The sequence below is a fragment of the Brassica rapa genome, chromosome A09 (assembly GCF_000309985.2).
Source record: "Brassica rapa cultivar Chiifu-401-42 chromosome A09, CAAS_Brap_v3.01, whole genome shotgun sequence".
Classification (NCBI taxonomy): domain Eukaryota; kingdom Viridiplantae; phylum Streptophyta; class Magnoliopsida; order Brassicales; family Brassicaceae; genus Brassica; species Brassica rapa.
The window spans coordinates 13,744,671-13,768,274 of record NC_024803.2 but is presented as its reverse complement, the minus strand read 5'-3'; the positions used below and the strand labels follow the sequence as shown (position 1 = coordinate 13,768,274).

The window sequence follows — 23,604 nt, the reverse complement described above, 5'->3', positions numbered from 1 at the left end:
TCAGTAGATATTTCCTTTTATTTTTGTCAGTAAATAATAAATTAATTACTAATTTTATTAACCGCTTTGATCACACTTAGGTTACACTAAAATTATTAACTAAATTGCAGGACTGATGTAAGTAACCACTTTATCAAGTATGAATAACAAAAAAAAACTCACTGCACTAACAACAATTTTTGGGAATTTCAGATAGCTTGATGTTAAATGACACAAAATGCAGTATGTATTATGTAATCACCTTTTTAGTTTTGACATTTGCAGTACAAAAGAAAGAGATCATGTAAGAATATATTGATATATGAGTTCTGCGACTAATAGAATCACAGCCAATAGTTTACCATTCACTAGTTTACCTTTTTTTATGGTTCTACACTTCTACTTCTACCATTCAATTTGTTACTTGTGTAAACACTTTAATTATTAGATAATGCTAGTAAAATAGCTGGTCAAAAGAATTCAATGCATTTTTGTGAAAAGTAGATGCCAAATCGACGACAGTTGGAGACTTGGAGTAACCAATTTTAAAATTATTTTATTAAATAGCGTAAGAATTGCTAAAAGCCGATTTTCTGATCTTTTTCACGGACGACTAACCGATTCCATTCTGTCAATGTGATTATTTAACTGCTGCATATATGATATTAGATGACTATAATAATAATTCTTGAAATTATGCAGCTGTAAATTCTGATTTTCAACTTGTATTTCCTTTGGTAAAATCGAATTCTCGTATTTATTAAATATATTTCAATGTTGAACACGTCATTCTATTGGCGGATTGAAGCACATAGTACTACTACTCGTATAATTATTTTGCCAAAAACAAATTCTACTACTACTTGGATTCAAACACATTTGTTGCATCATCTAATCACAACTCCGAACAAAAAAAAAATCCTTTTTACCACTCCTCTCCTGAAGCTAGTGGTGATGACATGAGCTATAGACTATAGTTGATTCGTTAGGTAAACCATAGACGCTGAGCCGTAGGATACTTAATACTCTCTTGTGTGTATGATTCCTTTCTGCTCTGTACATTACTCTGGCTGTAGTTTTTTTGTTAGTAAAAATGTTAAGAAAACTGTTGTGGATAAAAAAAATTATAGTGACTAACCCCATTCTGAAAAGCTCTATATCCAGGAAACTTCAAAAAATTTATTTGGAGAGGTATAGTACCACGCACCGAAAAAGTATAGAATCTGCGACCTCTAACAGTTATCTGTGAGTATTTCAAAGAACCACTGGACCACCTTGATATTTCACTCTGGCTGTTGTTGTTTCTGAGCTTACGATATGTAACATTTTAATTCAAGAGTTTAGAAGTGTATTATATATGGTTTGGATCACGACCAAAATATCTTTCAACAGATAATTAACCACAATTATACAAATAATAGACTATAGATGATTGACGAATACAATTATATTTAATATTGGGTTTACTGAAATGTAAAATAGTAAGCAATAAAATTAGGGTGTGTATTAAGTTGTGGATTTTAAGATTTTTCTAGTCATTTAATTTATAGTGTTTTGGTAAAACTATTTTGGTTACAAAAATAAAAATTCAAATCTCATAGTTTATACAAGATTTTAGAATGGTTTAAACAAAATTATATTAAATTCTCAATTCACCTAAAACAATCTATAAATTTATTAAAAATCAAATCATTCCAAACTATAGACTGAATACACTCTTTTGAAATAACGTGTTGGTTATTTGGACGCCAACAAACCGCAATATTTTGTTGTTGTTAGTTGTATATAACACAGATATACATAAGTTATATACACATAATCGAAATTGAATCTGGATAATACTATGGCCACAATGTTAATACAATTTGATTACTAGGATGCAAAGCTATTCTAAATAAATACTATTTCTTTTGTGAGTAAAATTATCGTATTTGAATTTATAAATAAGTTGTTTATTTTATATTTGCATCTTGTTAAAGTATCTTTATTCAATATATTCGTTATAAGGTAAGACTAAGAGTGATTGGATAGTCATTTTAGAAAAAAAAAATATAGAGTAATTTTTTGTTACTCTAATTCTTTCTAAACGTCACCAATCACGTGGAAAAAGTAGAAAAAAAGTTTTACTCGCATTCTTGCTGAGTGCTTGTCTTTTTGTGGTCAATGACATTATTTTTCTACTTCGTAACGTGACACATAACTATTTTTTCTATCATTTTACCAATCAGACTCTAAGAGTATCTTTACTTGATAATCTTTGTTGCAGCATGTCAGCATTACTGTACTAGAAAGATAATAGCATTCTGAAGTATTAAACATTTTTTTTCTATTTAACTGATTGTGAAGAATAAACAGTCTGTCTAAGTGCAGAAATGACTGTACATAACTATATATATTGGTTGTTTAGTAGGCTGTAACCCACGATTTTAATTATTAATTTAATAAGTAAATTGATTAACCAAGGACAAATGAAAACATAACATACCCGCCAAAAATATCTAATCAAAGATTAAATAATTAGAATTATATTATATTCATCTGGATAAGAAGCTTCGTGAAATTCATACAACTGTATACTAATATTTCTTTTTCTTTTTGATTTTCCGCATGATAACAATCTAATAACGACCAAACTAGAATTTGTAAACAATGTGGATACAGTTCTGAACTCAGAACGTTTTTGAACCATTTTTATACATTAAAATAATCGTAACCAATATTATTTTAAGATCATAGAGTTAACTTAGTGGAAATCCATAAAAGATCACAATAGTTGCAATTTAAAAGAAGCTTAATAGAACATTTAGTTAGAAAACGAAAAGCACAACCCAACAAGTCTTATAGATAATGGACACGTCTTCTTGAGACATATGTTTTTAACTGTTGTCCGGTACCTTTTACAGCTTTTTCGTTAGTATAAAAAAACCATAAAAACCAATACAATTGGCAAGTGACAAATCCATTCTCCAATCTTTACATCTTAGTCGAATTTAGGATCAACTTAACCCATATTTAATTAATATTATGAAAAGAAAAAAGCCTCATGTTCGCCAAGTGTTGATACATGAGATGGAGAACACTGGACGCAAAATATGCAAGAAATCAAGTCAAAGATGTACCCGAGCTCCGGTGCCAAACTTGTCAAGCAGCCACTGTAACTCTTTAAGTTCTTCTGTGGCTTTTAACTCGCGAAAGTGGATTGGACTTTTGAGTGCGATCAACTGAAGAAAGGGGCCAAAAAATCTCAAAAAAGTGTACTCAAACTTGATCCGATCTTCATGTGAAAATCTCATTGTAAACTATTTTGAAATATAAACTTGTTTTAGTGCTGTTTGAGACCATTTCATTTAAAAAGCGCTTTCTATTTTAAAATATAAGTTTGTTGTTTTTGTTGTTTTTCTGTCAACAAGATATATGTTCCCCTTTGTTTTCTTTTTGTAATTGATCCATTTAGTTTTTTTTTTTTGCTAGAGTGGCTGAGACTTAAATCTTGCACCATGTAAAATCTTCAAATCATTATTAATATGATATTTATATTTCAGCAAAATAAAATAAAATAAAATATGTTTCATATAAAAATTAAACTATTTTTTTGAAAAACTTGCAAATACTTTTGGTATCATCACAATCTTTCACATTATTGTCATAAGCATCGTAGGGAAATAACTTAACATACTTTTCGAAAGTCTTGTCCTAATTAAATTAGTGAACCGAAATACTCCTTGTGAACCGGGCTGATCCAATTGAATACTATGTTTCAAATTAATACTGAATCAAAAACAATTGTGAGCTTAAAGAAGATGGGCTTCAGGAAGGCCCAAATAGACACTAAAGATGGACCAACGGCACAGAGATCTCCCCGCCTTTAAAAATCACGACGGAGACGAACTCGAGCCACGACGGTTCCGAGAGAGAAAGAGACGAGAGAAAATTTTCAAAAATCAAACATTGCAAGAACCCTAATCGATTACAGTCTCTGATTCGTTCTACTTCGTCATCGTTCCTTCTCCACTGAAATGGCGAGTGAGAGTTCCCAATCTGCCTCGCCGTCGCCATCTCCATCTCCGTCGATGGGCGATACGTTTGTAGGAAGCTTCATCAGTCTAGTTTCTAACTCCGAGATCCGTTACGAAGGCATTCTCTACCATCTCAATGTCAATGACTCCACGCTAGGTCTAAAGAACGGTACGGATTCTCGATTTTGAGATTCTCCTGTTTTAGGTCTAAATAGATCTTTATGACTTTCATACTGATTCTGATTCAGTTCTTGTGAGTGCTTCTTGAATGCAGTAAGATCTTGTGGAACAGAGGGGAGGAAGAAAGATGGGACGCAAGTTCCGCCATCTGATACTGTTTACGATTACATTCTTTTCCGCGGAAGTGACATCAAGGTTTGTGTTCAATCTCTTACCTTCTTTTACATTTTAATGTTTTGAAGATTGTATCATTGTTTATATTGCATTCTTATGTTTTTCTAAGTGACATGGTCATTGTTTAAACTTTGAAGGTTAGTTATATTGATCTGTAATGATTCTTGTTTGGTATATTCAGGATCTGCAAGTTAACCCTTCTCCATCTCCACAACCAAGACACCAGATTCAGCGTGAACATGACGTTAATCAGGTAAAGCATGGATAATGTAAACTGTATGTTCAGACTATCAGATTTCATGATTTTTTTCATTGTCTTATTCCCGGTTTCTTGTTTATAGTCCTCTCTTGCTAGGCCAACTATGAGCTCTCCGCCTTCTGGATATGATAGTGGCTATGGTTTGGGGAGAGGAGCACAATGGGTGCAAACACCTGCTTTGAGTAGTAAACCGGTTCCTGCTACACACCATTCACCAGTCCCTTTAGGATTCCAGCCTCCTCCATCTAATGCTGGAACAGAATCACCAGCAAGCCTTATTGGTTCAGCAAATAGTTTTCAGGCTGCTCAAAGTAATGCTGGTCTGTCTATGCCCATGCCTTCTTTTGTTCAAGGAAACAAACTACCTTCCACTGGTGTCCCTCCTGGTATGATGGGCCAGGCAGTTTCATCATCTGCTACGAAGCACAATGATCCTCAGATTATAGATATGTCTGCTTCACCAGTTATGGGGTTAGTAGATGATGCATCACAGGTTGTTACTCGTACACCCGACGTTGCTTCTGATCAAGCATACTCTTCTCCCCTTGGTCAAGCACAACGCCATACTCCACCTGGCCTTGCTTCTTCACCACTTTCTGAAGCACAGCTTTCTGGTCCATATATTCAGAACGGATACCCCATTGCACCCCAGGCTGTTGGTAATGGTGTCTATGACTCTCTGTCTAACCATCATAACCGATCTATACCTTATAATATACCAGCTATGACTTCTCACTCAGCTCCTGTAGTTCCTGGTCCGTTTTCGAATTCGCCTCAGTCATTTTCTGACATGAAGCCATTACTACAATCTAGGCAGATGATCAATAGGGGTCAAGAGATGTTTGTTGCAACTAACCCGGTATCAGTGGGTGTGCCATCTCGAAGTCTTGCTACCACATATCAAGAGCCATTGCTGCCTCTTGCGGCTACAGCTCATCAGGTCTCTCTCTCTCTCTCTCTCTTTTTTGCTTTTAATTCCGTTTCTGATCATATGATGTTTTTTCGTGATCATCGCACCTATGCATGACTTCTCATGGCTACTATGCAGTTTCATGATTACGTTGGTTCTTAAATTCATGATGTCGCTACCAGTGATGATCATTTAGCTTCATATCAAGCGCCATTGCTGTTTGTATCTAATTAGCAATACAGTACAATACATGATCATTTAGCTTCATATCAAGCGCCATTGCTGTTTGTATCTAATTAGCAATACAGTACAATACATGCTATAGTTGCTAAATGTGTCCTTCTGGTTCTAAATGTGCTGCAGTCTCGGATCCCCAGTTCTAGAAATGAGTTCACTGAAGAATTTGATTTTGAGGCAATGAACGAAAAGTTCAATAAGAGTGAACTATGGGGTTTTCTCGGTAAAAACAATCACAGGGAAGAAACCGTAGTTGAGCCTACCGAAGAAGGGAAGGCAAAGGTGTGATTCTCAAGCTCTTGACGTTATCTTAGTTAATATGATCTATATGATGTTTCAAGCAGCAGTTAACATTATTATTTGCTTTGTTGCAGCCTGCTTATAACAAAGATGACTTTTTCGATACAATCTCGTGCAATCCCCTTGACCGTGTAGCAAGAAGCGGACAACAACAACTAGACAGCCAGTTTCCGGAGCATATGAGACAAAATCCTGAGGTTTGTTTCGTCCTTTCTGTATTCACCAACCAAAAGTTGTGAAACTTTTCATCCTTAAATCGCAAATAGTGTTTTATTTGATTTGATGGACCGTTTTGTTCTTATTTCAGGCATATGGTAATCATTTTCAAATGCCACTTCAACCACAACCGGGCCAGGGTGCATATCTCGCTGCGCAGACCAACTACAGAGGCGGATATGATAATAATAATAATTACAGCAACAACTACTACTCGAATTCTGGTTATGGTTACTACTCTGGTGGGAGAGGCCGAGGCAGAAACACTCATTTCTGATTCTGAATTTCTGTTTTCATTAAGAAGGGATTTGCTTGGTCACTCACACTTCCCTTCTCTTAACCGCTGTCTTTGAAACCCAAGATTTGATGGCATATCATATTGGCAAGTTCATTTTCCTTTTTTTCTGTTTGATGAGCTTTAGCCTCTAGGGAGAATGTTATTTGTTCTTCAATGAAACAAAAAGTACTATGAACCTTTTGGTATATGCAAATCTTTATTTATACACTCTTGATAAGACTTTTTTCTTCCTCAAGTATGAAAATCAATATTATTAAAAGGGAAGGAGTCCTAAAAATCTACTTAAAACAAATCATAGTTGGACCATTTCATTTAACTAGAATTCCTATTATTTCTCATACTACTAACTTCATTATTCTTCACTAAAGACAAATTAGTCATAAAAAATGATACTAATCTAATTCTCTACATATACATTTACTATATACACATTATTCCATCATAATTATTTTGTGTTATTATTAAATAATGTCCACCCTATATTTGTAATGGTTACTTGTGATTTATTTAATAGTAAATATCTTTGGAGACTATAAACATAATACAATTACAATATCCATTGTAAAAAAATTGCATCTTTTACAGAGATCAACCATTATTTTATACCAACCTTATTAACTAAACTGATCTCATTAACCATGTTATATATATGAAAACTTCAGCATTATCATTCATAAACTAAAGGATGTTTATCACAACTTAATATTTCAAATTGGTTGTATTATTTAATACCAAACCAGTTCTTATACGAATCCATATATATGATTATGGTCTACATAAAACCGGTTCAATCTTTCCATCTGCTATATTTTCAGAAATTGCTATTTATCTTTGGTTCTGTTAAATATTTAGTCTAACTAATTATAAATCGGTTAGTGATAACTTCTAAAAACTTTGAAAGCACATAGTTATGTATTAACACTATATCGATACTTTAAAATAGGTTAGCAGTAGAATTGTGTTTTAGAACAAAATTTAATTATTTTAAATATAATATTATTTTGAAAATAGTTTTGATACTATGTGTTATATTAAACATAGTTATATATATTTTAAATAAATAATTATATACATAATTTATACTTTTGGTTAACTAAATTATTTATCAACCAAATAAAAATATTCAGGTAATTCAAGTTTTCGGGTTATCCGGTTTATAAATAGAATTTTTATGATATTTGGTTATTTAAAATTGAATGTAATTAACATTTTTAAATATATAATTTTTATTTGAAAATTCAGGTACTCATTTGGTTCTCGGTTTAGTTTCAATTTTTCAGTCATAGATATATGGTTTGCTCTATTATTTATGCAATTCAGTTCAATTTTGGTTTTTCAGTTTAGTACGGATTGGTCTGTGTTTTTAGATAAATGTGCTCAAACTTATACATTATCTTATATAGAAATTTGTTTAAAATATATTAATTACAAAAACAAATCCGCGCTTTTCAAGCGCGGATCAAAATCTAGTATATATTAAATGGAAAAATCGCATTTTAAACATTCAGGATGTCACTTTCTATCACTTTAAACACTGAATTTTTTTACTAGCACTTTAAACCTTCAAAGAGACATTTTTATCATAATAAACCTCTAAAGACGTTTTCTTGTTCATAGACGATCAGTACTGTTCATTTTATAGGTCAAAATGATGACGTGTCAGTTTTTTTTTTAAATACAGAAAAATTCGAATGAAATTGGAAAAAATTGAAAACAAAATAAAAAAAATCTAAAAATTAAAATTAAAATTTCAAACTTCAAAATAAAATAAAATATTAACAATTCTGAAAATTCAAAAATAAGATCTAAAATTAAAATGTCAAATTAAAAAAAAAAGAAAATAAAATTTTATAAATTCTAAAAATTCTAAAATAAGAGCTAAAATATTTTAAAAAATAATTTGAAATTTTTCTTTATTTGTTTTTATTTATATATTTAAAGCATAAGAGTTTTTTGCATCTTTAATGAATAATTTTTGGCCGTTCAGTTGACAAAATCTCTGGTATCTTTGTTGGTTACCTATCTAAACCTGAACTGAAAAAACCAAAACTGGATCCGAACTGTTATATAAAAATATCCAAACGAGACTTATGAGTTTAGTATTTTGGAGTTTGGTTATAATCTGAACCGAACCAAAATCCAAACTAGGATCCGAAGATATCTGAAATTAGTTAAATATGTTAATGTTTTATATATGTTAAGGTGATTTAGATAATTTAGATTATTCAAAATATTTTTGTAGTTTTTTTATTTGTTATTTTGAATACTTTTTTGTTAACTATTTCTTTTAAATAGATTTACGAATAATTTCTATATTTTGAAAAAAAAATGTCAATTTTTTAAAATATATATTTTTGGACGATTTCAAACATTGGTTACAATCCGATCCGAATCGAACCCGGAAAGAACCGAACCAAACCCGACATGATATTAGTAAAATCCGAACGGGACTTATGAATATAACACCAAAAAATCGAAAATTTGAATCAACTGAACCGAAACGGACCGGGTCTGAACACCCATGCCTAGTTAATGACTTACAAATATTCAAAAAGGTGAAGGGTTTTGATACCTTTATATGTTTTACACTACATTTTGTTATCTTTATAGGTTTTTGGGCTTTTGGTCCGAAATATTTCAGTACCGGATCTGCTGCTAATGCCGGATGACCTTAGTAATCTTCCAAGATCTATTAACATTTTTTTAAAAAAATTATAACACTGAATTAGACTTTTGGACCGGGTCTAGAATGAAGTGAAACTTGCGTACAACAATAGTCTTTCCTGGTTCCGTGTGTATCGTATCGGTATGTATATTGGATGTTGATTGATTCCAATCTGGGTGTTGCTTTCGAGACCAGTGGTTTATAAATTTCAAAACCTGGTTTGAAAAATTAATTACGAGATTTGTTTTTCTTCGAACATAATATTTTTAAAAAATATTAAATCAGCTGCTAGTTATGTGTTAGGAATATCTAAATATAGTCGGATTCGAATTTAATTCACATAGCGACGCTGGAAAGCTGTGCTACCAGCCGACCACTAGCACATATTTATCGAACATAATATTTTAATTGTTGAGAATTCTGATCTTTATCCAAATTCGAATAACCTGAGAAATACGTTCAACGTGTCGTCCATGGCTCTCCTGTGTCTGCCACATCTTCTGTCTCTTTCCCTTTCATTTGCTTTCTCTATGGCTCAGTCACTACAACTTCTCATTTACTCTTACTCTTCGCCTAAGTAAGGTAAGCTTTTTAATCTTTCCTTTCTTTTGTTGGAGTTTGATGCCGCTGCTATAAGAACTAGAATCATCTTGGTTCCGTGCTGTTCATGTTGTTCAAAAGGGATTTTTTTCTTGACGGTGAAGTAAAAAATGGATCTCGGAGGTTTGGTTTATGGGCTGATCTCAACTCCAGTATATCTAATGACCAGACCTTTGTTTTTCTGCATATCTGCATGTATGTTCTGTCTTAGATCAGCTCTTGTTACAACCTTTGTGTCTGCTGATATTGTGAGCTCTGCTATTTGGTTCAACTTAAGTATGATCTGGAGAGCTGTGTGGGGCACAGTCTGGGGTTCTGTTCTCCTCTTTACGTTTCCGATTCGATTCCTGTTTTCTATACCAAGAGAAAGACTGGTTCGTTTCGGTTTACAAACATTTCTTGTATTTAGTGTTTAGTAATATTTCTTGTATTTTTGAAAGTTTTTTTTTTTTTAAATTTCAGCTTGAGCAGAGTCTTTATCAGTTGAGGTATGAGCTGGAGAGTCTTGAACTGAATAGAAAAGAAATAGAAGAGAATCTCCGGGCAGCAATAAAAGAATATCGACTCATGGAACAGGAGTTAGATGAACTAGAAGATGAACATGATGGAGCCATTACAAGAATCAAAAAGCTAGAGGCTGAGGTACCAAAAACCAAATAATATCAATCTTTCTCATAACCAACTACATATGTTGACTAAAACGTATTTTTGATAGCTGCAAGAACTTAAGGAGGAAAATATTAAGTTGAAGGAAGCTTGCGGAAATGAATATTTGAGCATGAAAGGCAAAAATAAAGCAGAGGAAGAACCTAGTGAAGTCAGCAGCACACCAAAGCCAAAGAATATCCCTTATGGGTCAAAGGAAGAAGCCGAGTTTACATCTGTCGAATCACCTCTTTATCCATTTGCAAAAGCGACAATTCCGAAAGACGAAGAGCTAACACCAAGAGTTCTCGGGTTAGAGAGAAACGTTGCGGTTTCAAGAAGCGTATTCAGTGCGATGCTCGCGCTGGTCGTGGGGGTAGTAATGTACGGAGCCAAAGAAAAGGATCTGTGTACTCCACTGATAGGAGCGCTCTTCACTGTGGTTGGTATCTCTTTGAGAAGTGTGGTTCAGTTTTTCTCAACGGTTAAGAACAAACCGGCTTTAGATGCAGTTGCTTTGATGAGCCTCAACTGGTTTATCGTTGGTACTCTTACTTACCCAACCCTACCGAGAGTTGCTAGAGTGGTGGTCCCACGAGTTTTGAGCACTGCTGGTTCGGTTTTGGCTTTAGTTCGTGGTGGCTCGGTCCCTTCGCCGCCAGAGATTGTGAACTATTTTAGTTAAGTTGGTTAAAATTTTGTGCATATACTTGCATCCATCTTTGAATGTAATTATTATAGTCTGGCCAAACAAGATCGGGTCAACCGAACCGGAATATGATGTGATAAATAATGTGTGATATATGTAAGTTTCGTGTATAAAAATCATATCAAATCTTTAGGTGACTCCTGTGGATATGTGGGGGACGAAACAAACCGAAATTTGTCAATTTAAAACCAGACCAATAATATTAGCTGATCCATCTGATCCAAATGGTACAGAATGTTCATACTGTATAAACCGAGACACAATAAAGTTCGTAATTTTAACTACAAATATGATTATAAGTTTATAACATATAATATTAAATAAAAGCTTTCTTTCAATTTTAACATAAATTGTAATCTGAATTGATAAAAAACTTGGTTCACGTTCGAACCTATTTCTTATAGAACCTGAAATCTAAAACCCAAACTAACCAAAGTGAAACGAAAAACTAATGTCTAGATTTTCTAGTCGGTGAGAGTCACGTGCAGGTCGCGTGATAACACTATTTTGGAAACTAAAAGAATGTGCAAAGAGAACCTTCCAATATACACGCGGCAATTAATGAATGGTCTGTTATTCTCATTAAATATACATCAAAGGAGGCTAACATATTTCGATACGGTGGATGGAGGAAAAAAAGGTTATCGGCGGTCTCGGATTCGCTTGGTGCAGGTCGGGAACTGATTGGCTGACACCGCCACGTGGGTTTTCACGGTTGGCTTGTGAGCAGGGATCGGATCCTGCCTTCCATCAACTGAATCGGAGCCCGAGGTGAAAATAAAATGTTTCCAACTTTCAGATTTGACTTGTTTAAGTTAGTGTAAGTTTTTGTGTTAAAAAGTTTTGATTCAGTATTTAGTTCTAGAAACTTTATTCTTTGTTTCTCAAAAATTCAATCTTTTGTTATAGTTTTGAAGCAGAGGTACTCGACTGGCTAATTCAACTAGATGTGTGTGATGCTCACGCTGTTTCAATTTAGACCTAAGAAATTGTAAAAGAAACTTGTTTTAATGGTTAGTGTATCATCAACTAGTATAATAGTGTGTAGGGCTTTACATATAAAAAAGATCATAGGCCCTGAGAGAACATCAAGACAGAAACATAGATTGAAGTTTCAAAGTCAACCAACTTCTATTGCTCGGTTTTGATTTCCAACCGCTGTGTATGTGTCACCTCCAACAACATACAAAGAATTGTAAGAACAACAACTTCAGCAATGTAGACATGCACAATAGATTGTATGTACAGATAAATCCTCACCGTGCATGCGTTTTATAAAGTAATCCGAATCTACAAAGCAAGTTGATCCTTGAACTAGAGGAGAAGGTTGGCGATAAAGTGAAGAAGGAAAGGCGATAGCTCTCTGGATGGTTTATTGGTACAACCTTTTTCTGGCGAAACAAGTAATTGCATTCTCTCCGCCAATGAGATAGAAGTCCCTGGTCCCAAGCTGCATTGACCACCTGCCATACATAACCAAACTTAGGCTAAAGAAAAACAAGACAGCTAAAGTCAACAATAAAAACTGCCAACTCAAACCTTCTGGATCAGCTAGAAGACATGTGGCCCAGGACACTGAATATTTCTTCAGAATTTTGAAAACAAGGGACTACCCATCAGCGTTATAGTATCCTACAGTTAGTTCAGCAGCATGACTAGCTGTCTTGTATGACCAGTAAATCGCCGGTATCTGCATTATTTTCTTGTTGTATGAGTCTCAATGTTATGTTCATCACGGGTTTTAAAGAAAAACTTGCAAAAAGATTATACCTTGACAATAATCTTTGTCTCCTCAAAGCAAGAGACAGAACGTTCAGTGCGTTGTAACTGTGAATACCCTTGATTTTGCTTCCTTTAGCAGACTTGATTGCTAATACTTGTCATAACACTGCAATAAGACATTTGTAGATGACATATCAACCATGCTCTGACTTAAGGTATTAAAGTTCAGCGATCTGAAAATTACCTTAAACTCACCAATACATGGATATATCCAACCCATCCTTTCAGGGAGAGATGGAAACTTCAGTTCACCAGAAGCTCCAAGACCAATCTCAATTTGCAACAATCTTCCCCTTCACAAACAAGTCATCAAACTCTGACACAAAGCTTCTCATAAAATCAAAATAGACCTGAAAAAATAAAACATTACAACGAAGAAATAGGAATCTAACCAATACAAAGAGGATGATATGTCCCACATAATGGACCAAAATTCTTAAGTACCTCTATACCAGAGAACGTACTTGACTGACATCTTTACTCATGCTGGACTTTCTTTATCAAGACATGGAGTTCTGTGTAAGAATGTGCTTAACTTGGAACAGATTCATCTGCCGCTTGGATATTCTCAACATGCCTGACCACTGAACTATCTTTCCTCCTTGCATCACTGTTTGATTGGCACGGGATATTATCATCCCTTCTTGATTTTTTCTTCTTCTTTGGCCTTCCATCATCACCTTTCGTTTTTTTCCTTTTCTTTCCTCCTCCTCCATCAACCTCTTCTGAAATTTCTTGAAAACTCGCTCCCACAGGCATATCATACTTTGCTTCATGACAACTGTTTTTGCTTTTATCCTTTGCATACACCAAACCCAAACCGCACTTCAACACCTTTAATTTTCCCTTCTCATTTGTACCACCTGCTACAGTAAACTCAAGGGAGGCTTCAGTAGAACTGCATTTATCAGAGTTCTCGTCTTCAGGAAACTTTATAGTATATGGGCAACTGGTGTAGCCAATAAAGACATGGTCTGACTCAATCTTGTCTCCCTGTCTGGTCCAACTTCCTACTGGGCAAGTAAATGGGACCCAAGACTTGTCTTCAACTTTTAGTTTAAAGTTGCATGTCACTGACAAGCGGCTGATTTGATCATGGCAGTCATTAAATGAGACTACAGCACATAGAGCTATTCCAGCAAGCCTCTTGTCATGCCAATGTGGGAGAAGTTTTACTTCTAGCTCGGATCCAACTGTTTCATAACAAAACCACGAAGGTACTTCACATCCAGGAAAGCAAGTGCTGAACAAAGCCTCTGAAACAAGACCCTGCAAAATTATAATAAAGGAGAATCATAAAACTCCAAAGTTTCTTGAAATAAAAAGAGCAACAAATAGATAAAGATAGGTATAGAGAGAGACCCCATTGTAGCGTTTGCGAGCATATGACAACAACTGGCATTTCCTTTGAGCATACGAGCTGATTTCCTCCTTTGCAGCTTGTTGCAGGTTCTCACAGTTTGTAAAAATGAATGTGGTAGAATGGTTCTGCTCGGTTGGCATAATACGGGCCAGAGGCGTCGAAACAGTCTTCAGCGAACTACAACCGTGTGCATCTAAGAACCGGAGATTTGGTGGAAACTCTGGAAGAGATGTAAGACTCGTACAGTACTTCAAATCCAGCCATTTTAGTTGAGAAAGTTGACTGATACCAGCAGGAAGACATTTGATCTCATCATTTCTGCTTAAGCACAAGTACTGCAGTGAAGGTAGTAGTGGCATCACTTCTATGGCTGTCCCATCCAAAAGTAAAATGTTTAGAGAGGCCATCTTGATTTCTGGAAAATAATTGAGTTTTGAACAATCAGAGAGTATCAGTTCTTGAAGAGCTTTCAGCTCACCAACCCGGACTGGGATTTTCTCCAGATTTTGGCAGTTCTTCATATTCAATACAACAAGTCTCTGAAGCTTCTCCATGTTTGTAGGAAGCTCACTTATTGATGTACCATCTAAATATAGAGTCTCTATATTTTCTGAAACCAGTGGAAACTCCTTAAAATTTGAGCAGGCGCTGAGAGTAAGACTTTTCAAAGAATTTAAGTTCATCTTTGGAATAGATTCAAGACTTGTGCAACCTTTCAGATTCAGGAAAGCAAGCTTTTTAATTTTTTTCATACCACGAGGCAAAGTTTTCAGTGCCGTGCAGCCTTCAAGATTCAATCGTTGAAGATTTTTAGCCGTTGATAACCCTGACAAGCTGCATAACTTACTTGAGTGACTGAGATCGACCCACTTTAAGGATGGTACATCCTGTGACAAAATGAAACGTTTAGCCACAAGTTAAAAAATAAAAAAAACTACCAACATATTAGTCAAAGACACACCTTTTCGCCTTCCCAAAGTTGTTTAATCTCACTGTAGGGCAACTTGAGATCAACAAGATTAATCGGGTCGAAATCATTTGGAAGTTCCTCCAGTGGAAAGTTTAACCAGTGGAGGCATCGGATCTCTTTCAGTGGTAGCTTAAGTCCGTCAGGAATGTTTATCTTATTTTTGGTTTCACATTCCTGAGGAAAGTGAGAATTATAGAACTTAAGATACCGGAGATTGCACATCCTTAAGAAGTGCTCGCTGTCTAAGGTCGTCTGGTCTTTCACTTCAGACAAGTCTAGAAAAATACCTCTGACATTGGCAGCTTTCTAACAAAGGTAACAAAAACGAGATTAACAAATTTGATCCTTACCAATAAATTTTTTGAAAAACTTGTAGACTCACCATTTTGTTTTGCAGAACATTAATTATGCCTCCCTTCATTATGTCTTGATGGAGCCACAGCCTCCGTTGTTGTCTGTTACAATCTTGAGTGGATGCTTTAGGATCTAGCTCCCTTGAAAATGTGTACAGTAGATCATGCATCTCCATTCGACCGTCACAAGTATTAATCAGAAACTTATTCTTGAGGACTTCTACTGCACTCATTGTGTCAGGAGATTCGGCGTCAGACAAAGCCAGTAAACTTTCTACATATTCCACACTCTCCGATCTGAAGCAGGCTATATCAAGAAATGCAACTTTATGCTCTGAACGCAGTTCATCATAACTCATTTGGAATACACTTCCAATATTGGGGGTCAGACTTTGAGAGAGTGTCTTCAGTTTCGATTTCCAATAATCTATATTTCTATTTTTATTGTATAGCTCTACACCCAACATTTTGAGAGCTAGTGGATGGCCTCTTGCATAATGTACAAACTCTTCTGACAGCTTCGTGAAATCTTCCTTGGGAGGATTGGATTGATGATCATCACTGAAGGCGTGATAGTGAAAAAGTTGTAAGCTGTCTCTGTGGTCCAGGTTTTGGACCACGTATGTGTCGTCAACCAGACCATTTGTTAAGGACGTGTCACTTGTTGCAATGACAATCCTGCTTCCGTCACTAATCCAGTCACGTTTCCCAAGAAGAGTATCTATTTGTTCCATGTTACTAACATCATCGAGAACGACAAAAACTTTGCGTCCAAGCAGTTGACATTTGTACGTTTCGTACGGGTCTTCAACATTCTCTGTGTGAGGATCTTCCAATCCCAATAGCTCTTCTAAAAGCAATGTGGGCAAGCAATCACACCCCAAATCCTTCGCCTGTACACGGATTTTGTCGACTCGAGCGTGCCTAACAAACTTAGGCTTCCACATCTCAAAGAGTTCTTTCATGAGTGTGGTTTTACCAATTCCAGGCATCCCAACAACTCCAATGATACGAGTTCCTTTGTGTTTACCAAACCTATCTTCCAGCTCCTTGAGACGTTTGTCCATTCCAAAAGTCCTATGCTTTTCTCCTCCTGAGACTGTCCCATCATCACTAGTCTCTGACGAATCACCAGTGACGTCTTGGCTCTCTATCACTGAAATCTTGAGCAAGACTGTCTTAACCGCCTTGACAATATCATTGATTTTTTGACACTCGTCGCTGAAATATGAGTGAGGAAAATAACAATAAATTCCTCAAAGATTCAAAAGTCTCAATGAGAAACATTGCTAAATCTCCCTACAGTTCAGTACCTTGTATCGTCCACAGTGATACCGAATAGATTAGGAATCGACTCCAAGGCTTCATCAAACTGTTTCTTCCTCTTCTCATCACCCTTGGCCAAAATCCATAACTTATAACCAAAATCTCCCTTCAAACCTCTCACTGTGGATGGTTCTACCTTGTAGAATATGGGTATTACCACCAGATTGCCTTTCTCCCTGCATTCATTCATCTTCTCAGCCTCCTTCAAGCACCAGTTTGATTCGGTGTAGTTCTCAGAGAATATAGCCACAGCAACTCTCGACCCCTCTATCCTAGTCAAAAGGGAATCTAAAGGTTTGCCTCTTTCTTCGAATTCGTCCATAAAAACATTGATCTTTTCCCTTTTCAACGCATCAACAAGAAAGCCGACGAATCCACGGCGTAGATCCTTCCCTCGGAAATTGATGAAGACTTGATGTTGAGGAGGTACTGTGGAAGAGGAGGTAGCCATGAAAGGAGAAAAATAAAAAGCTTGATTTTGTTTTCTCTTCGAGGACTGCTAATGGAGCGTAGGGCTGAAGTGGAAAACCAAGTAGGAAAAATAATATTTATTTCAACGTCAGATAATTGAGTGTCTGTATACAAAACAAAACAAACAAAAAAGCGGTTTGCAACTTTGCATATGTAATATAGACTAGCTGTTTTCCATGTGCAATAATTTTTTTTTTAAATATAACTTATATTTAAAAATAAATTTAATTAAATATTATTGATTTTACTATTTTCTTACTAATATTTAATATAGATTTATTATATATTAAATCAATTTGTATAAAACTAATAAAAATGATATAAAATTGTATAATTATCAAAAATTTAGCTTAAACAATATTTATAAAATTTGTTGATATATAAGAAACTAATGATCTTACGATTAGATATTTAAATTTAAAAAAAAACTTTAGAAATTTTTGGAAGCTTTAGTAATACAAATTGTAAAATTATACAAAAATAATAATATTTCAAAATTTGAAATGTTATATATGAATATATTTATTTTATAGATGATGTATGAGCTATTACCATATTTAAAAAAAAAATTACTAAAAAGAAATATCAATTTTGAATGTAATATATAAATTATTACCATATTATAATAAGTTTGCTAAAAATATAAATCAACATTAAATGAAATTATCCATGTCATATTTTTCTGGAAGTCATGTCATCAATTTCAGTATCTATGTCATATTTGTTTTGTGAAATTGATTGTAGAAAGCACATGTGACAAAATCACTTCACAAATATAATCTAAGAGATGACAGACCAAAGTGGGAAAATAAAATATTACATTCAAAGACATTTTCCTCTTGTCTTTACAAAAAAATGGTAATGTACAATTCCAGTGCTACCCTTTTCTTTTCCAACCAGAAAATAAAATTTAAATTATTCAAATCGTAATTTATAAAACAATTTTCACGATCTACGATCAAGAACAATTGTTTTCTATCATCATCATCATCGGTTCCTTCTGGGATTTTAATATCCAGAGAGAGAATAAGAATTCAAAAAAAAGAAAGAGAATAGATCACAAAGTTGCCACGCCCTCTGTTAAATGGTGACCATCTGCTGACTTCAACCCGCGGTTGAGCTCGATTCTAACCACCACTCCATGATCTCCTCTCGCAGGGATTGTGCTCCACTGTAACACGAACACCGTTGTGGCCACCATCGAGAAGCTCCGAATCGCCTTCTCTCAGAGTTATCTCCATCGCAATCCATCATCGCGAGTCTCAGTTCGCCCTTGCAGCTCCTCTCCACCGAAATCAAAGCCCAAGCCACCGAGAGAGCATTGTCCAAGCTGTCTACTACGTCGCCATGCTCAGCTATGCCGGTTTCGTGCTCGTCGCTGATAACATTTGAGAAACCTAGAAAGATGATAATAGCTTTGTAAAGCTTTATTGAAATGGAAAATAACTATAGAGCTTTATTTAGATATAAAGAAACTAAGGAGAAAGAAGAACTTAGATTGTCACCAAGATGAGTAAATGTCTAGATTGTATTTCATAGTAAATGTCTAGATTGAATAATTATAGAGCTTTATTTAGATATAAAGAAACTAATGGCAGCGTTGATTACATAGACAAGAATTCGTATATATATATATATAAAGTTGGTTTTATCTTTTTTTTTTCTGATAAGTGGCAGAGAAGTTTTTTGACACGTGTCATCTATGTATTTTTTTTACATTTTAGGTCTTTTTTTCTTTTAGAGTATTGCAATTTGGCCAAATACTTTCTAATTGTGCACCATCTAATCTTTTTCGCACTATTATTATCGTATGAAGTTTGATAATTTATTTTATTGTTCACTAAAATTCAAGATGAATAAAAAATAAATAAATAATAGAAATATATTTTACATATTTAATTTATTCACAACAAAAAATAATAATTTTTTTTGTTATTTATTATTTTACCATTTTCTATTATTTAATTTACAAATTATATATTTATTTAACTATTAAAAATATAAAATGATCAAACTAATAAGAAGAAATTAGAGTGAAATGCATAATATAAACATAAAACTTCCACAGTAAGAGAGAAAAAACAAAATACCATATTAACATTAATTCAATAAAAGTTTGGAGCTGAAAAGATATCAACAAAAAAGACTAACATATCTCATCTTACAATAGAATGTCTTGGCTGGAACAATCAGATGTCAAAAAAAGGTAAAAAGATAAAATATGAGACAAAGTAATCCCTGAAACACAAAGGATCGCGATCAACTACCACTCCAAAAAAAACCAAAAAAGCGGATCAGAGAAAGAATAATCAAGGGAAAACAAAGTCACCACGAAATAAAAAGACGCATGTCTAAAGCACTAGAAGCACAACCACGAGCTAAGAGATAGAAAGCACCTCACAAACTAAACAAGCACATACAAGACGTCCATGCCAGCGAAGAACAACAAAACTCTGAATAGAATAAACCAAAGCTCCAAAGAGATTAACTCCGCACACGTACACCAAAGGATGCATGAAAAGAAAATAAACAACCTGAGTGGGGGAGAATGAAAGCCAACCACCGAGAAACTAAAGCTTAAACTTGAGATCATAAACAACCTTCCAAGCGGACAAAGGGAGAGCCTCCAGAGATGTGATCAGCGATGAGAAATGCAACGAGATGAGAAAAGAGATAAAAAAGAGACAAATGAAATCAATAAACCATGGAGCCATCCTCGAGCTAAGAAAAAGAGCATCGAAGTCAGATCACCAAAAACCATATCTTGAAAACCAAGACGAGCAGAGACTATCGACGGTAAACCAACAACGAGGACGAAAACATCAATGACAACTAATCTCTGACCCAGCGCAACAAGATGTAGTTTATAACCTTATCCAAAATCTAAGAAAAAAGAGGACCAATATTGACTGAAATAACCTACAACGCCGTAAGAAGCAACCGCACAACATGAAACTAATATGACCGATTTTTTTTGGGCTTATAAAACTAAGTCCAAACCCAGTAATATTTAGGGCTAGGCGTGCTCGGACTGCGGGCTTCGCCCTAATTTACATGTCTACATCTAGATACAGATGCATCTATTTGAGTCCAAAATGATAAATTAACTTTTTAAAATCAAAATATTATTTTCAACCCAAAAATCCTATATTTTTCCATATACATTTTTCCGCTAGAACCGAAAATGCATTTTCTCGCCAAAATTGAAAAACACACTTTTCCGCCAAAACCGCAAAATAGGGTTTTCCGCAAAAAGCGTAAAAACGCACATTTCCATAAAAACACACTTTTCGGCCAAACTAGTAAAATCACACTTTTCGGCTAAAACGGTAAAAACACAATTTCTCACCAAAAACGTAAAACTGCATAAAATCCGAAAGCATACTTTCCCGCCAAAACTGTAAAACATACACTTTGTTGCTAAAACCGTAAATATGCATTTTCGTGCCAAAACTGGAAAATGCATTTTCCGCCAAAACGAAAAAATATATTTTTCCGTCAAAACTGGAAAACACACATTTTCCGCCAAAACGCAAAAATGCATGTTCCTGTCAAAACCGGAAAATGCATTTTCCCACAAAAATGCATGTTCCCGCCAAAACCGCAATACACATTTTCCCCCAAAACCACAAAACACACCTTTTCGTCAAATCACATTTTTTCGCAAAAACCACAAAAATATTTTTCGCCAAAAACGCAAAAATGCACTTTTCCCGTCAAAAACGCCAAAATGCATTTTTCCACCAAGCCCGCAAAAACTGCATGTTCCCGCCAAAACCGCAAAACACATTTTTCCGCCAAAACCACAAAACACACATTTTCGTCAAATCACATTTTTTCGCAAAAACCGCATAAATATATTTCGCCAAAAACGCAAAAATATTTTCCGCCAAAAATGCACTTTTCCCGTCAAAAACGCAAAAATGCATTTTTCCACCAAACCCGCAAAAACGCATTTTCGCGCCAAAACTGCGAAAAAACATTTTTCCGCCAAAACCACAAAAATGCACTTTTAGTCAAAACCAGTGTTTTGAAACCAGACCCGGACCCGCGGTTGAACTGGTAAACCCAGTGACCCAAAAAAAATCTAGTTTGGGTTTCTGAAAAACCCAATATTTAGAAACCCGCACGAACCTAGTAAAACCTCAACCCGATACCGGTTGAACCACCGGTTGAACCAATAAATAATTTTTACCTTTTTTTAGTCTTAAATTATGTTTTATATTCTAAGTTTCCAACTAAAAATTTAGGTTTTCTATTTTCAGTTTTATATTTGTGATTTTTAATTTTGATAAAGACTTCACCATGCACCGAAGAAAATGAAATGAACGATGGTAGAGAGAATCAAAATTAGTTGATGTGGTTTGGTGTTAGTTTATATCGTTATTGACAATTTATTACAATGATGTTTTACTTTTGGTTTATTTTTTATTTGAAGTTTAATTTATTATTCACATTAAACATATAAATATTTATAAATTTCATGTCGTGATTTTTTTAGATGTCATAACTCTTACCTTGTTAGAAAAAAATTTAAATAGTCTAAACTATTTTTTGATATTTTGTATGTCAAATGAAAATAAAAATTTAAAAACTAAAGTTAAGTATTTTCTAAATGTTTTTAAACATAAAATATATACATATCCAAACTATTATTTTATGTCTTAAAAAATATTTAGAAAATACTAAACTTTAGTTTCTATCAATGTCTTTAAACCCGACCCGGACACTGAACTGGACGACTTACCGGGTTGGTGGGTCACTCGGTGAACCGCGGGTTAGTAAATGAATTAATTTATTATATAATAATATATCAGCTATGTAAATAAAAGTATAGAAACTAAAGTTTAATTTTATTACATTAATATGATAATCATCGTTATCAAAAAAGATTTTATATAATGTTATCGAAAAATATTTTACATCATAATATTTATAAAATAAATATAAATCCTTGTATATAGTTGTATGTTTTTTACGTAATAAAATATGTTTTACTAAAATTAAAAAAACTTTATTGTATATAAATTTTTAAATATTTAATTAATTATGAAATATTTCAAAAGCACTAAAAAAATTATTTTGATAATTTCTGAACTGATAATATCATCTATTTTCAAAATTTTGTAAAATTAGTAAGAAGGCAAATGCTACAAAACATACTAGTCTTCTATACAATTATTTATGAAGTGATTTTACTGATTTGTCGCATTCTCCATAATTTTAGTTAATTTTGCTTATTTTTCATATTCTTATTAGTTTTTAGATTAAATAATCAGTTTCTTAATTTAGATAATATAAATATTTCAAACTTTCTAATTAATTCATTAATTTGAATAATATAAATATTTCGAAATTTCTAATTGGAATATGATTATAATTATTTTAACTTTCAAGAGATTCTTATTAGTTTTTAGCATAAATCATTAATTTATTAATTTAAATAATTAGTTTTATTTATAAATATAATTATATGATTTTAGGACTGAGTCATTAGTTTTAATAAATAATTTTAATTACACTATAATTCATTATTTATCTCATTACAAATTAATATTATAAAATTATCTCAAAACAATAAATGGAAAACGTTTTTGAAAAAAGAAGAAGATAATTTATGTATTTATTTTGTGCTTATCTACATTTTTTTTCTCATTCACTAATTTTTATAATTCGTAGCATATATATACATATAATAATTAAATTTATCATTATACTAAAATATTAAAAATAGATTTATAAAATATCAAAAATTGATATATATTTGTTTGTAAGCGTAATATGTCATGGATTATTTTTTCTAAATATTATATTTATTTTACTATTAAAATTACTAAAAAGAGGTATATAAGTAATAACAATAAATTTATTTAAATTTGCTTGCTATTCGTGATTTTTCAAAATATTTGTTATTGGGAATATAATTATCTTATTAAAATATTTTCAAAATATATGTCTCCAAAAGAGAATATTTTCAAAATAGTAATTTAAAATTAACTCTACTTACTTTTATGTTTTTCAAGAATTTCAGAGAATTATTATTGTTTTTAAATTATAATTTATTTAAAAGACTATTATCTAAAGAAAAATGTGATTCTATATTTTATAAAAAACTGTATTTTCCAAATTATTTGTTTTGGTTATAATTATT

The 23,604-nt window shown here is 33.5% G+C and overlaps 3 protein-coding genes across 9 annotated transcripts; 2 read left to right on the top strand and 1 right to left on the bottom strand.

Annotated features, from left to right (window-relative positions):
- Window positions 1-223: 223 nt before the first annotated feature.
- LOC103839130 (decapping 5-like protein) lies at window positions 224-6,780 on the top strand. The gene is made up of 7 exons (XM_009115620.3): window positions 224-4,164; window positions 4,270-4,370; window positions 4,531-4,602; window positions 4,691-5,548; window positions 5,882-6,037; window positions 6,130-6,252; window positions 6,363-6,780. The coding sequence occupies exons 1-7, from the start codon at window positions 3,996-3,998 to the stop codon at window positions 6,546-6,548; spliced, it is 1,665 nt and encodes a 554-aa protein (XP_009113868.1). The 5' UTR covers window positions 224-3,995; the 3' UTR covers window positions 6,549-6,780.
- A 2,831-nt stretch (window positions 6,781-9,611) lies between these two features.
- On the top strand, window positions 9,612-11,327 carry LOC103839131. Of its 2 annotated transcripts, none has more exons than XM_009115621.3 (4): window positions 9,612-9,816; window positions 9,916-10,208; window positions 10,297-10,476; window positions 10,550-11,327. In XM_009115621.3, exons 2-4 carry the CDS (start codon window positions 9,945-9,947, stop codon window positions 11,162-11,164), a joined length of 1,059 nt encoding a protein of 352 aa, XP_009113869.1. In that variant the 5' UTR covers window positions 9,612-9,816; window positions 9,916-9,944; the 3' UTR covers window positions 11,165-11,327. The 2 variants fall into 2 exon arrangements, with proteins under 2 accessions (XP_009113869.1, XP_009113871.1); XM_009115623.3 differs by lacking the exon at window positions 9,612-9,816 and having other exon boundaries at window positions 9,901-10,029; window positions 10,112-10,208.
- Window positions 11,328-12,175: 848 nt separating this feature from the next.
- LOC103839132 (disease resistance protein RPS4) lies at window positions 12,176-21,990 on the bottom strand. 6 transcript variants are annotated; one of them, XM_018654167.2, is made up of 10 exons: window positions 16,970-21,988; window positions 15,686-16,877; window positions 15,295-15,609; window positions 14,333-15,220; window positions 13,415-14,239; window positions 13,155-13,320; window positions 12,959-13,076; window positions 12,728-12,878; window positions 12,449-12,651; window positions 12,178-12,361 (listed from the first exon to the last, which is right to left on the bottom strand). In XM_018654167.2, exons 1-5 carry the CDS (start codon window positions 17,431-17,433, stop codon window positions 13,502-13,504), a joined length of 3,597 nt encoding a protein of 1,198 aa, XP_018509683.1. In that variant the 5' UTR covers window positions 17,434-21,988; the 3' UTR covers window positions 12,178-12,361; window positions 12,449-12,651; window positions 12,728-12,878; window positions 12,959-13,076; window positions 13,155-13,320; window positions 13,415-13,501. The 6 variants fall into 6 exon arrangements, with proteins under 6 accessions (XP_018509685.1, XP_033136811.1, XP_018509681.1 ...); XM_033280919.1 differs by having other exon boundaries at window positions 12,178-12,346; XM_018654169.2 differs by having other exon boundaries at window positions 12,176-12,651; window positions 13,155-13,263; window positions 16,970-21,990.
- Window positions 21,991-23,604: the final 1,614 nt, after the last annotated feature.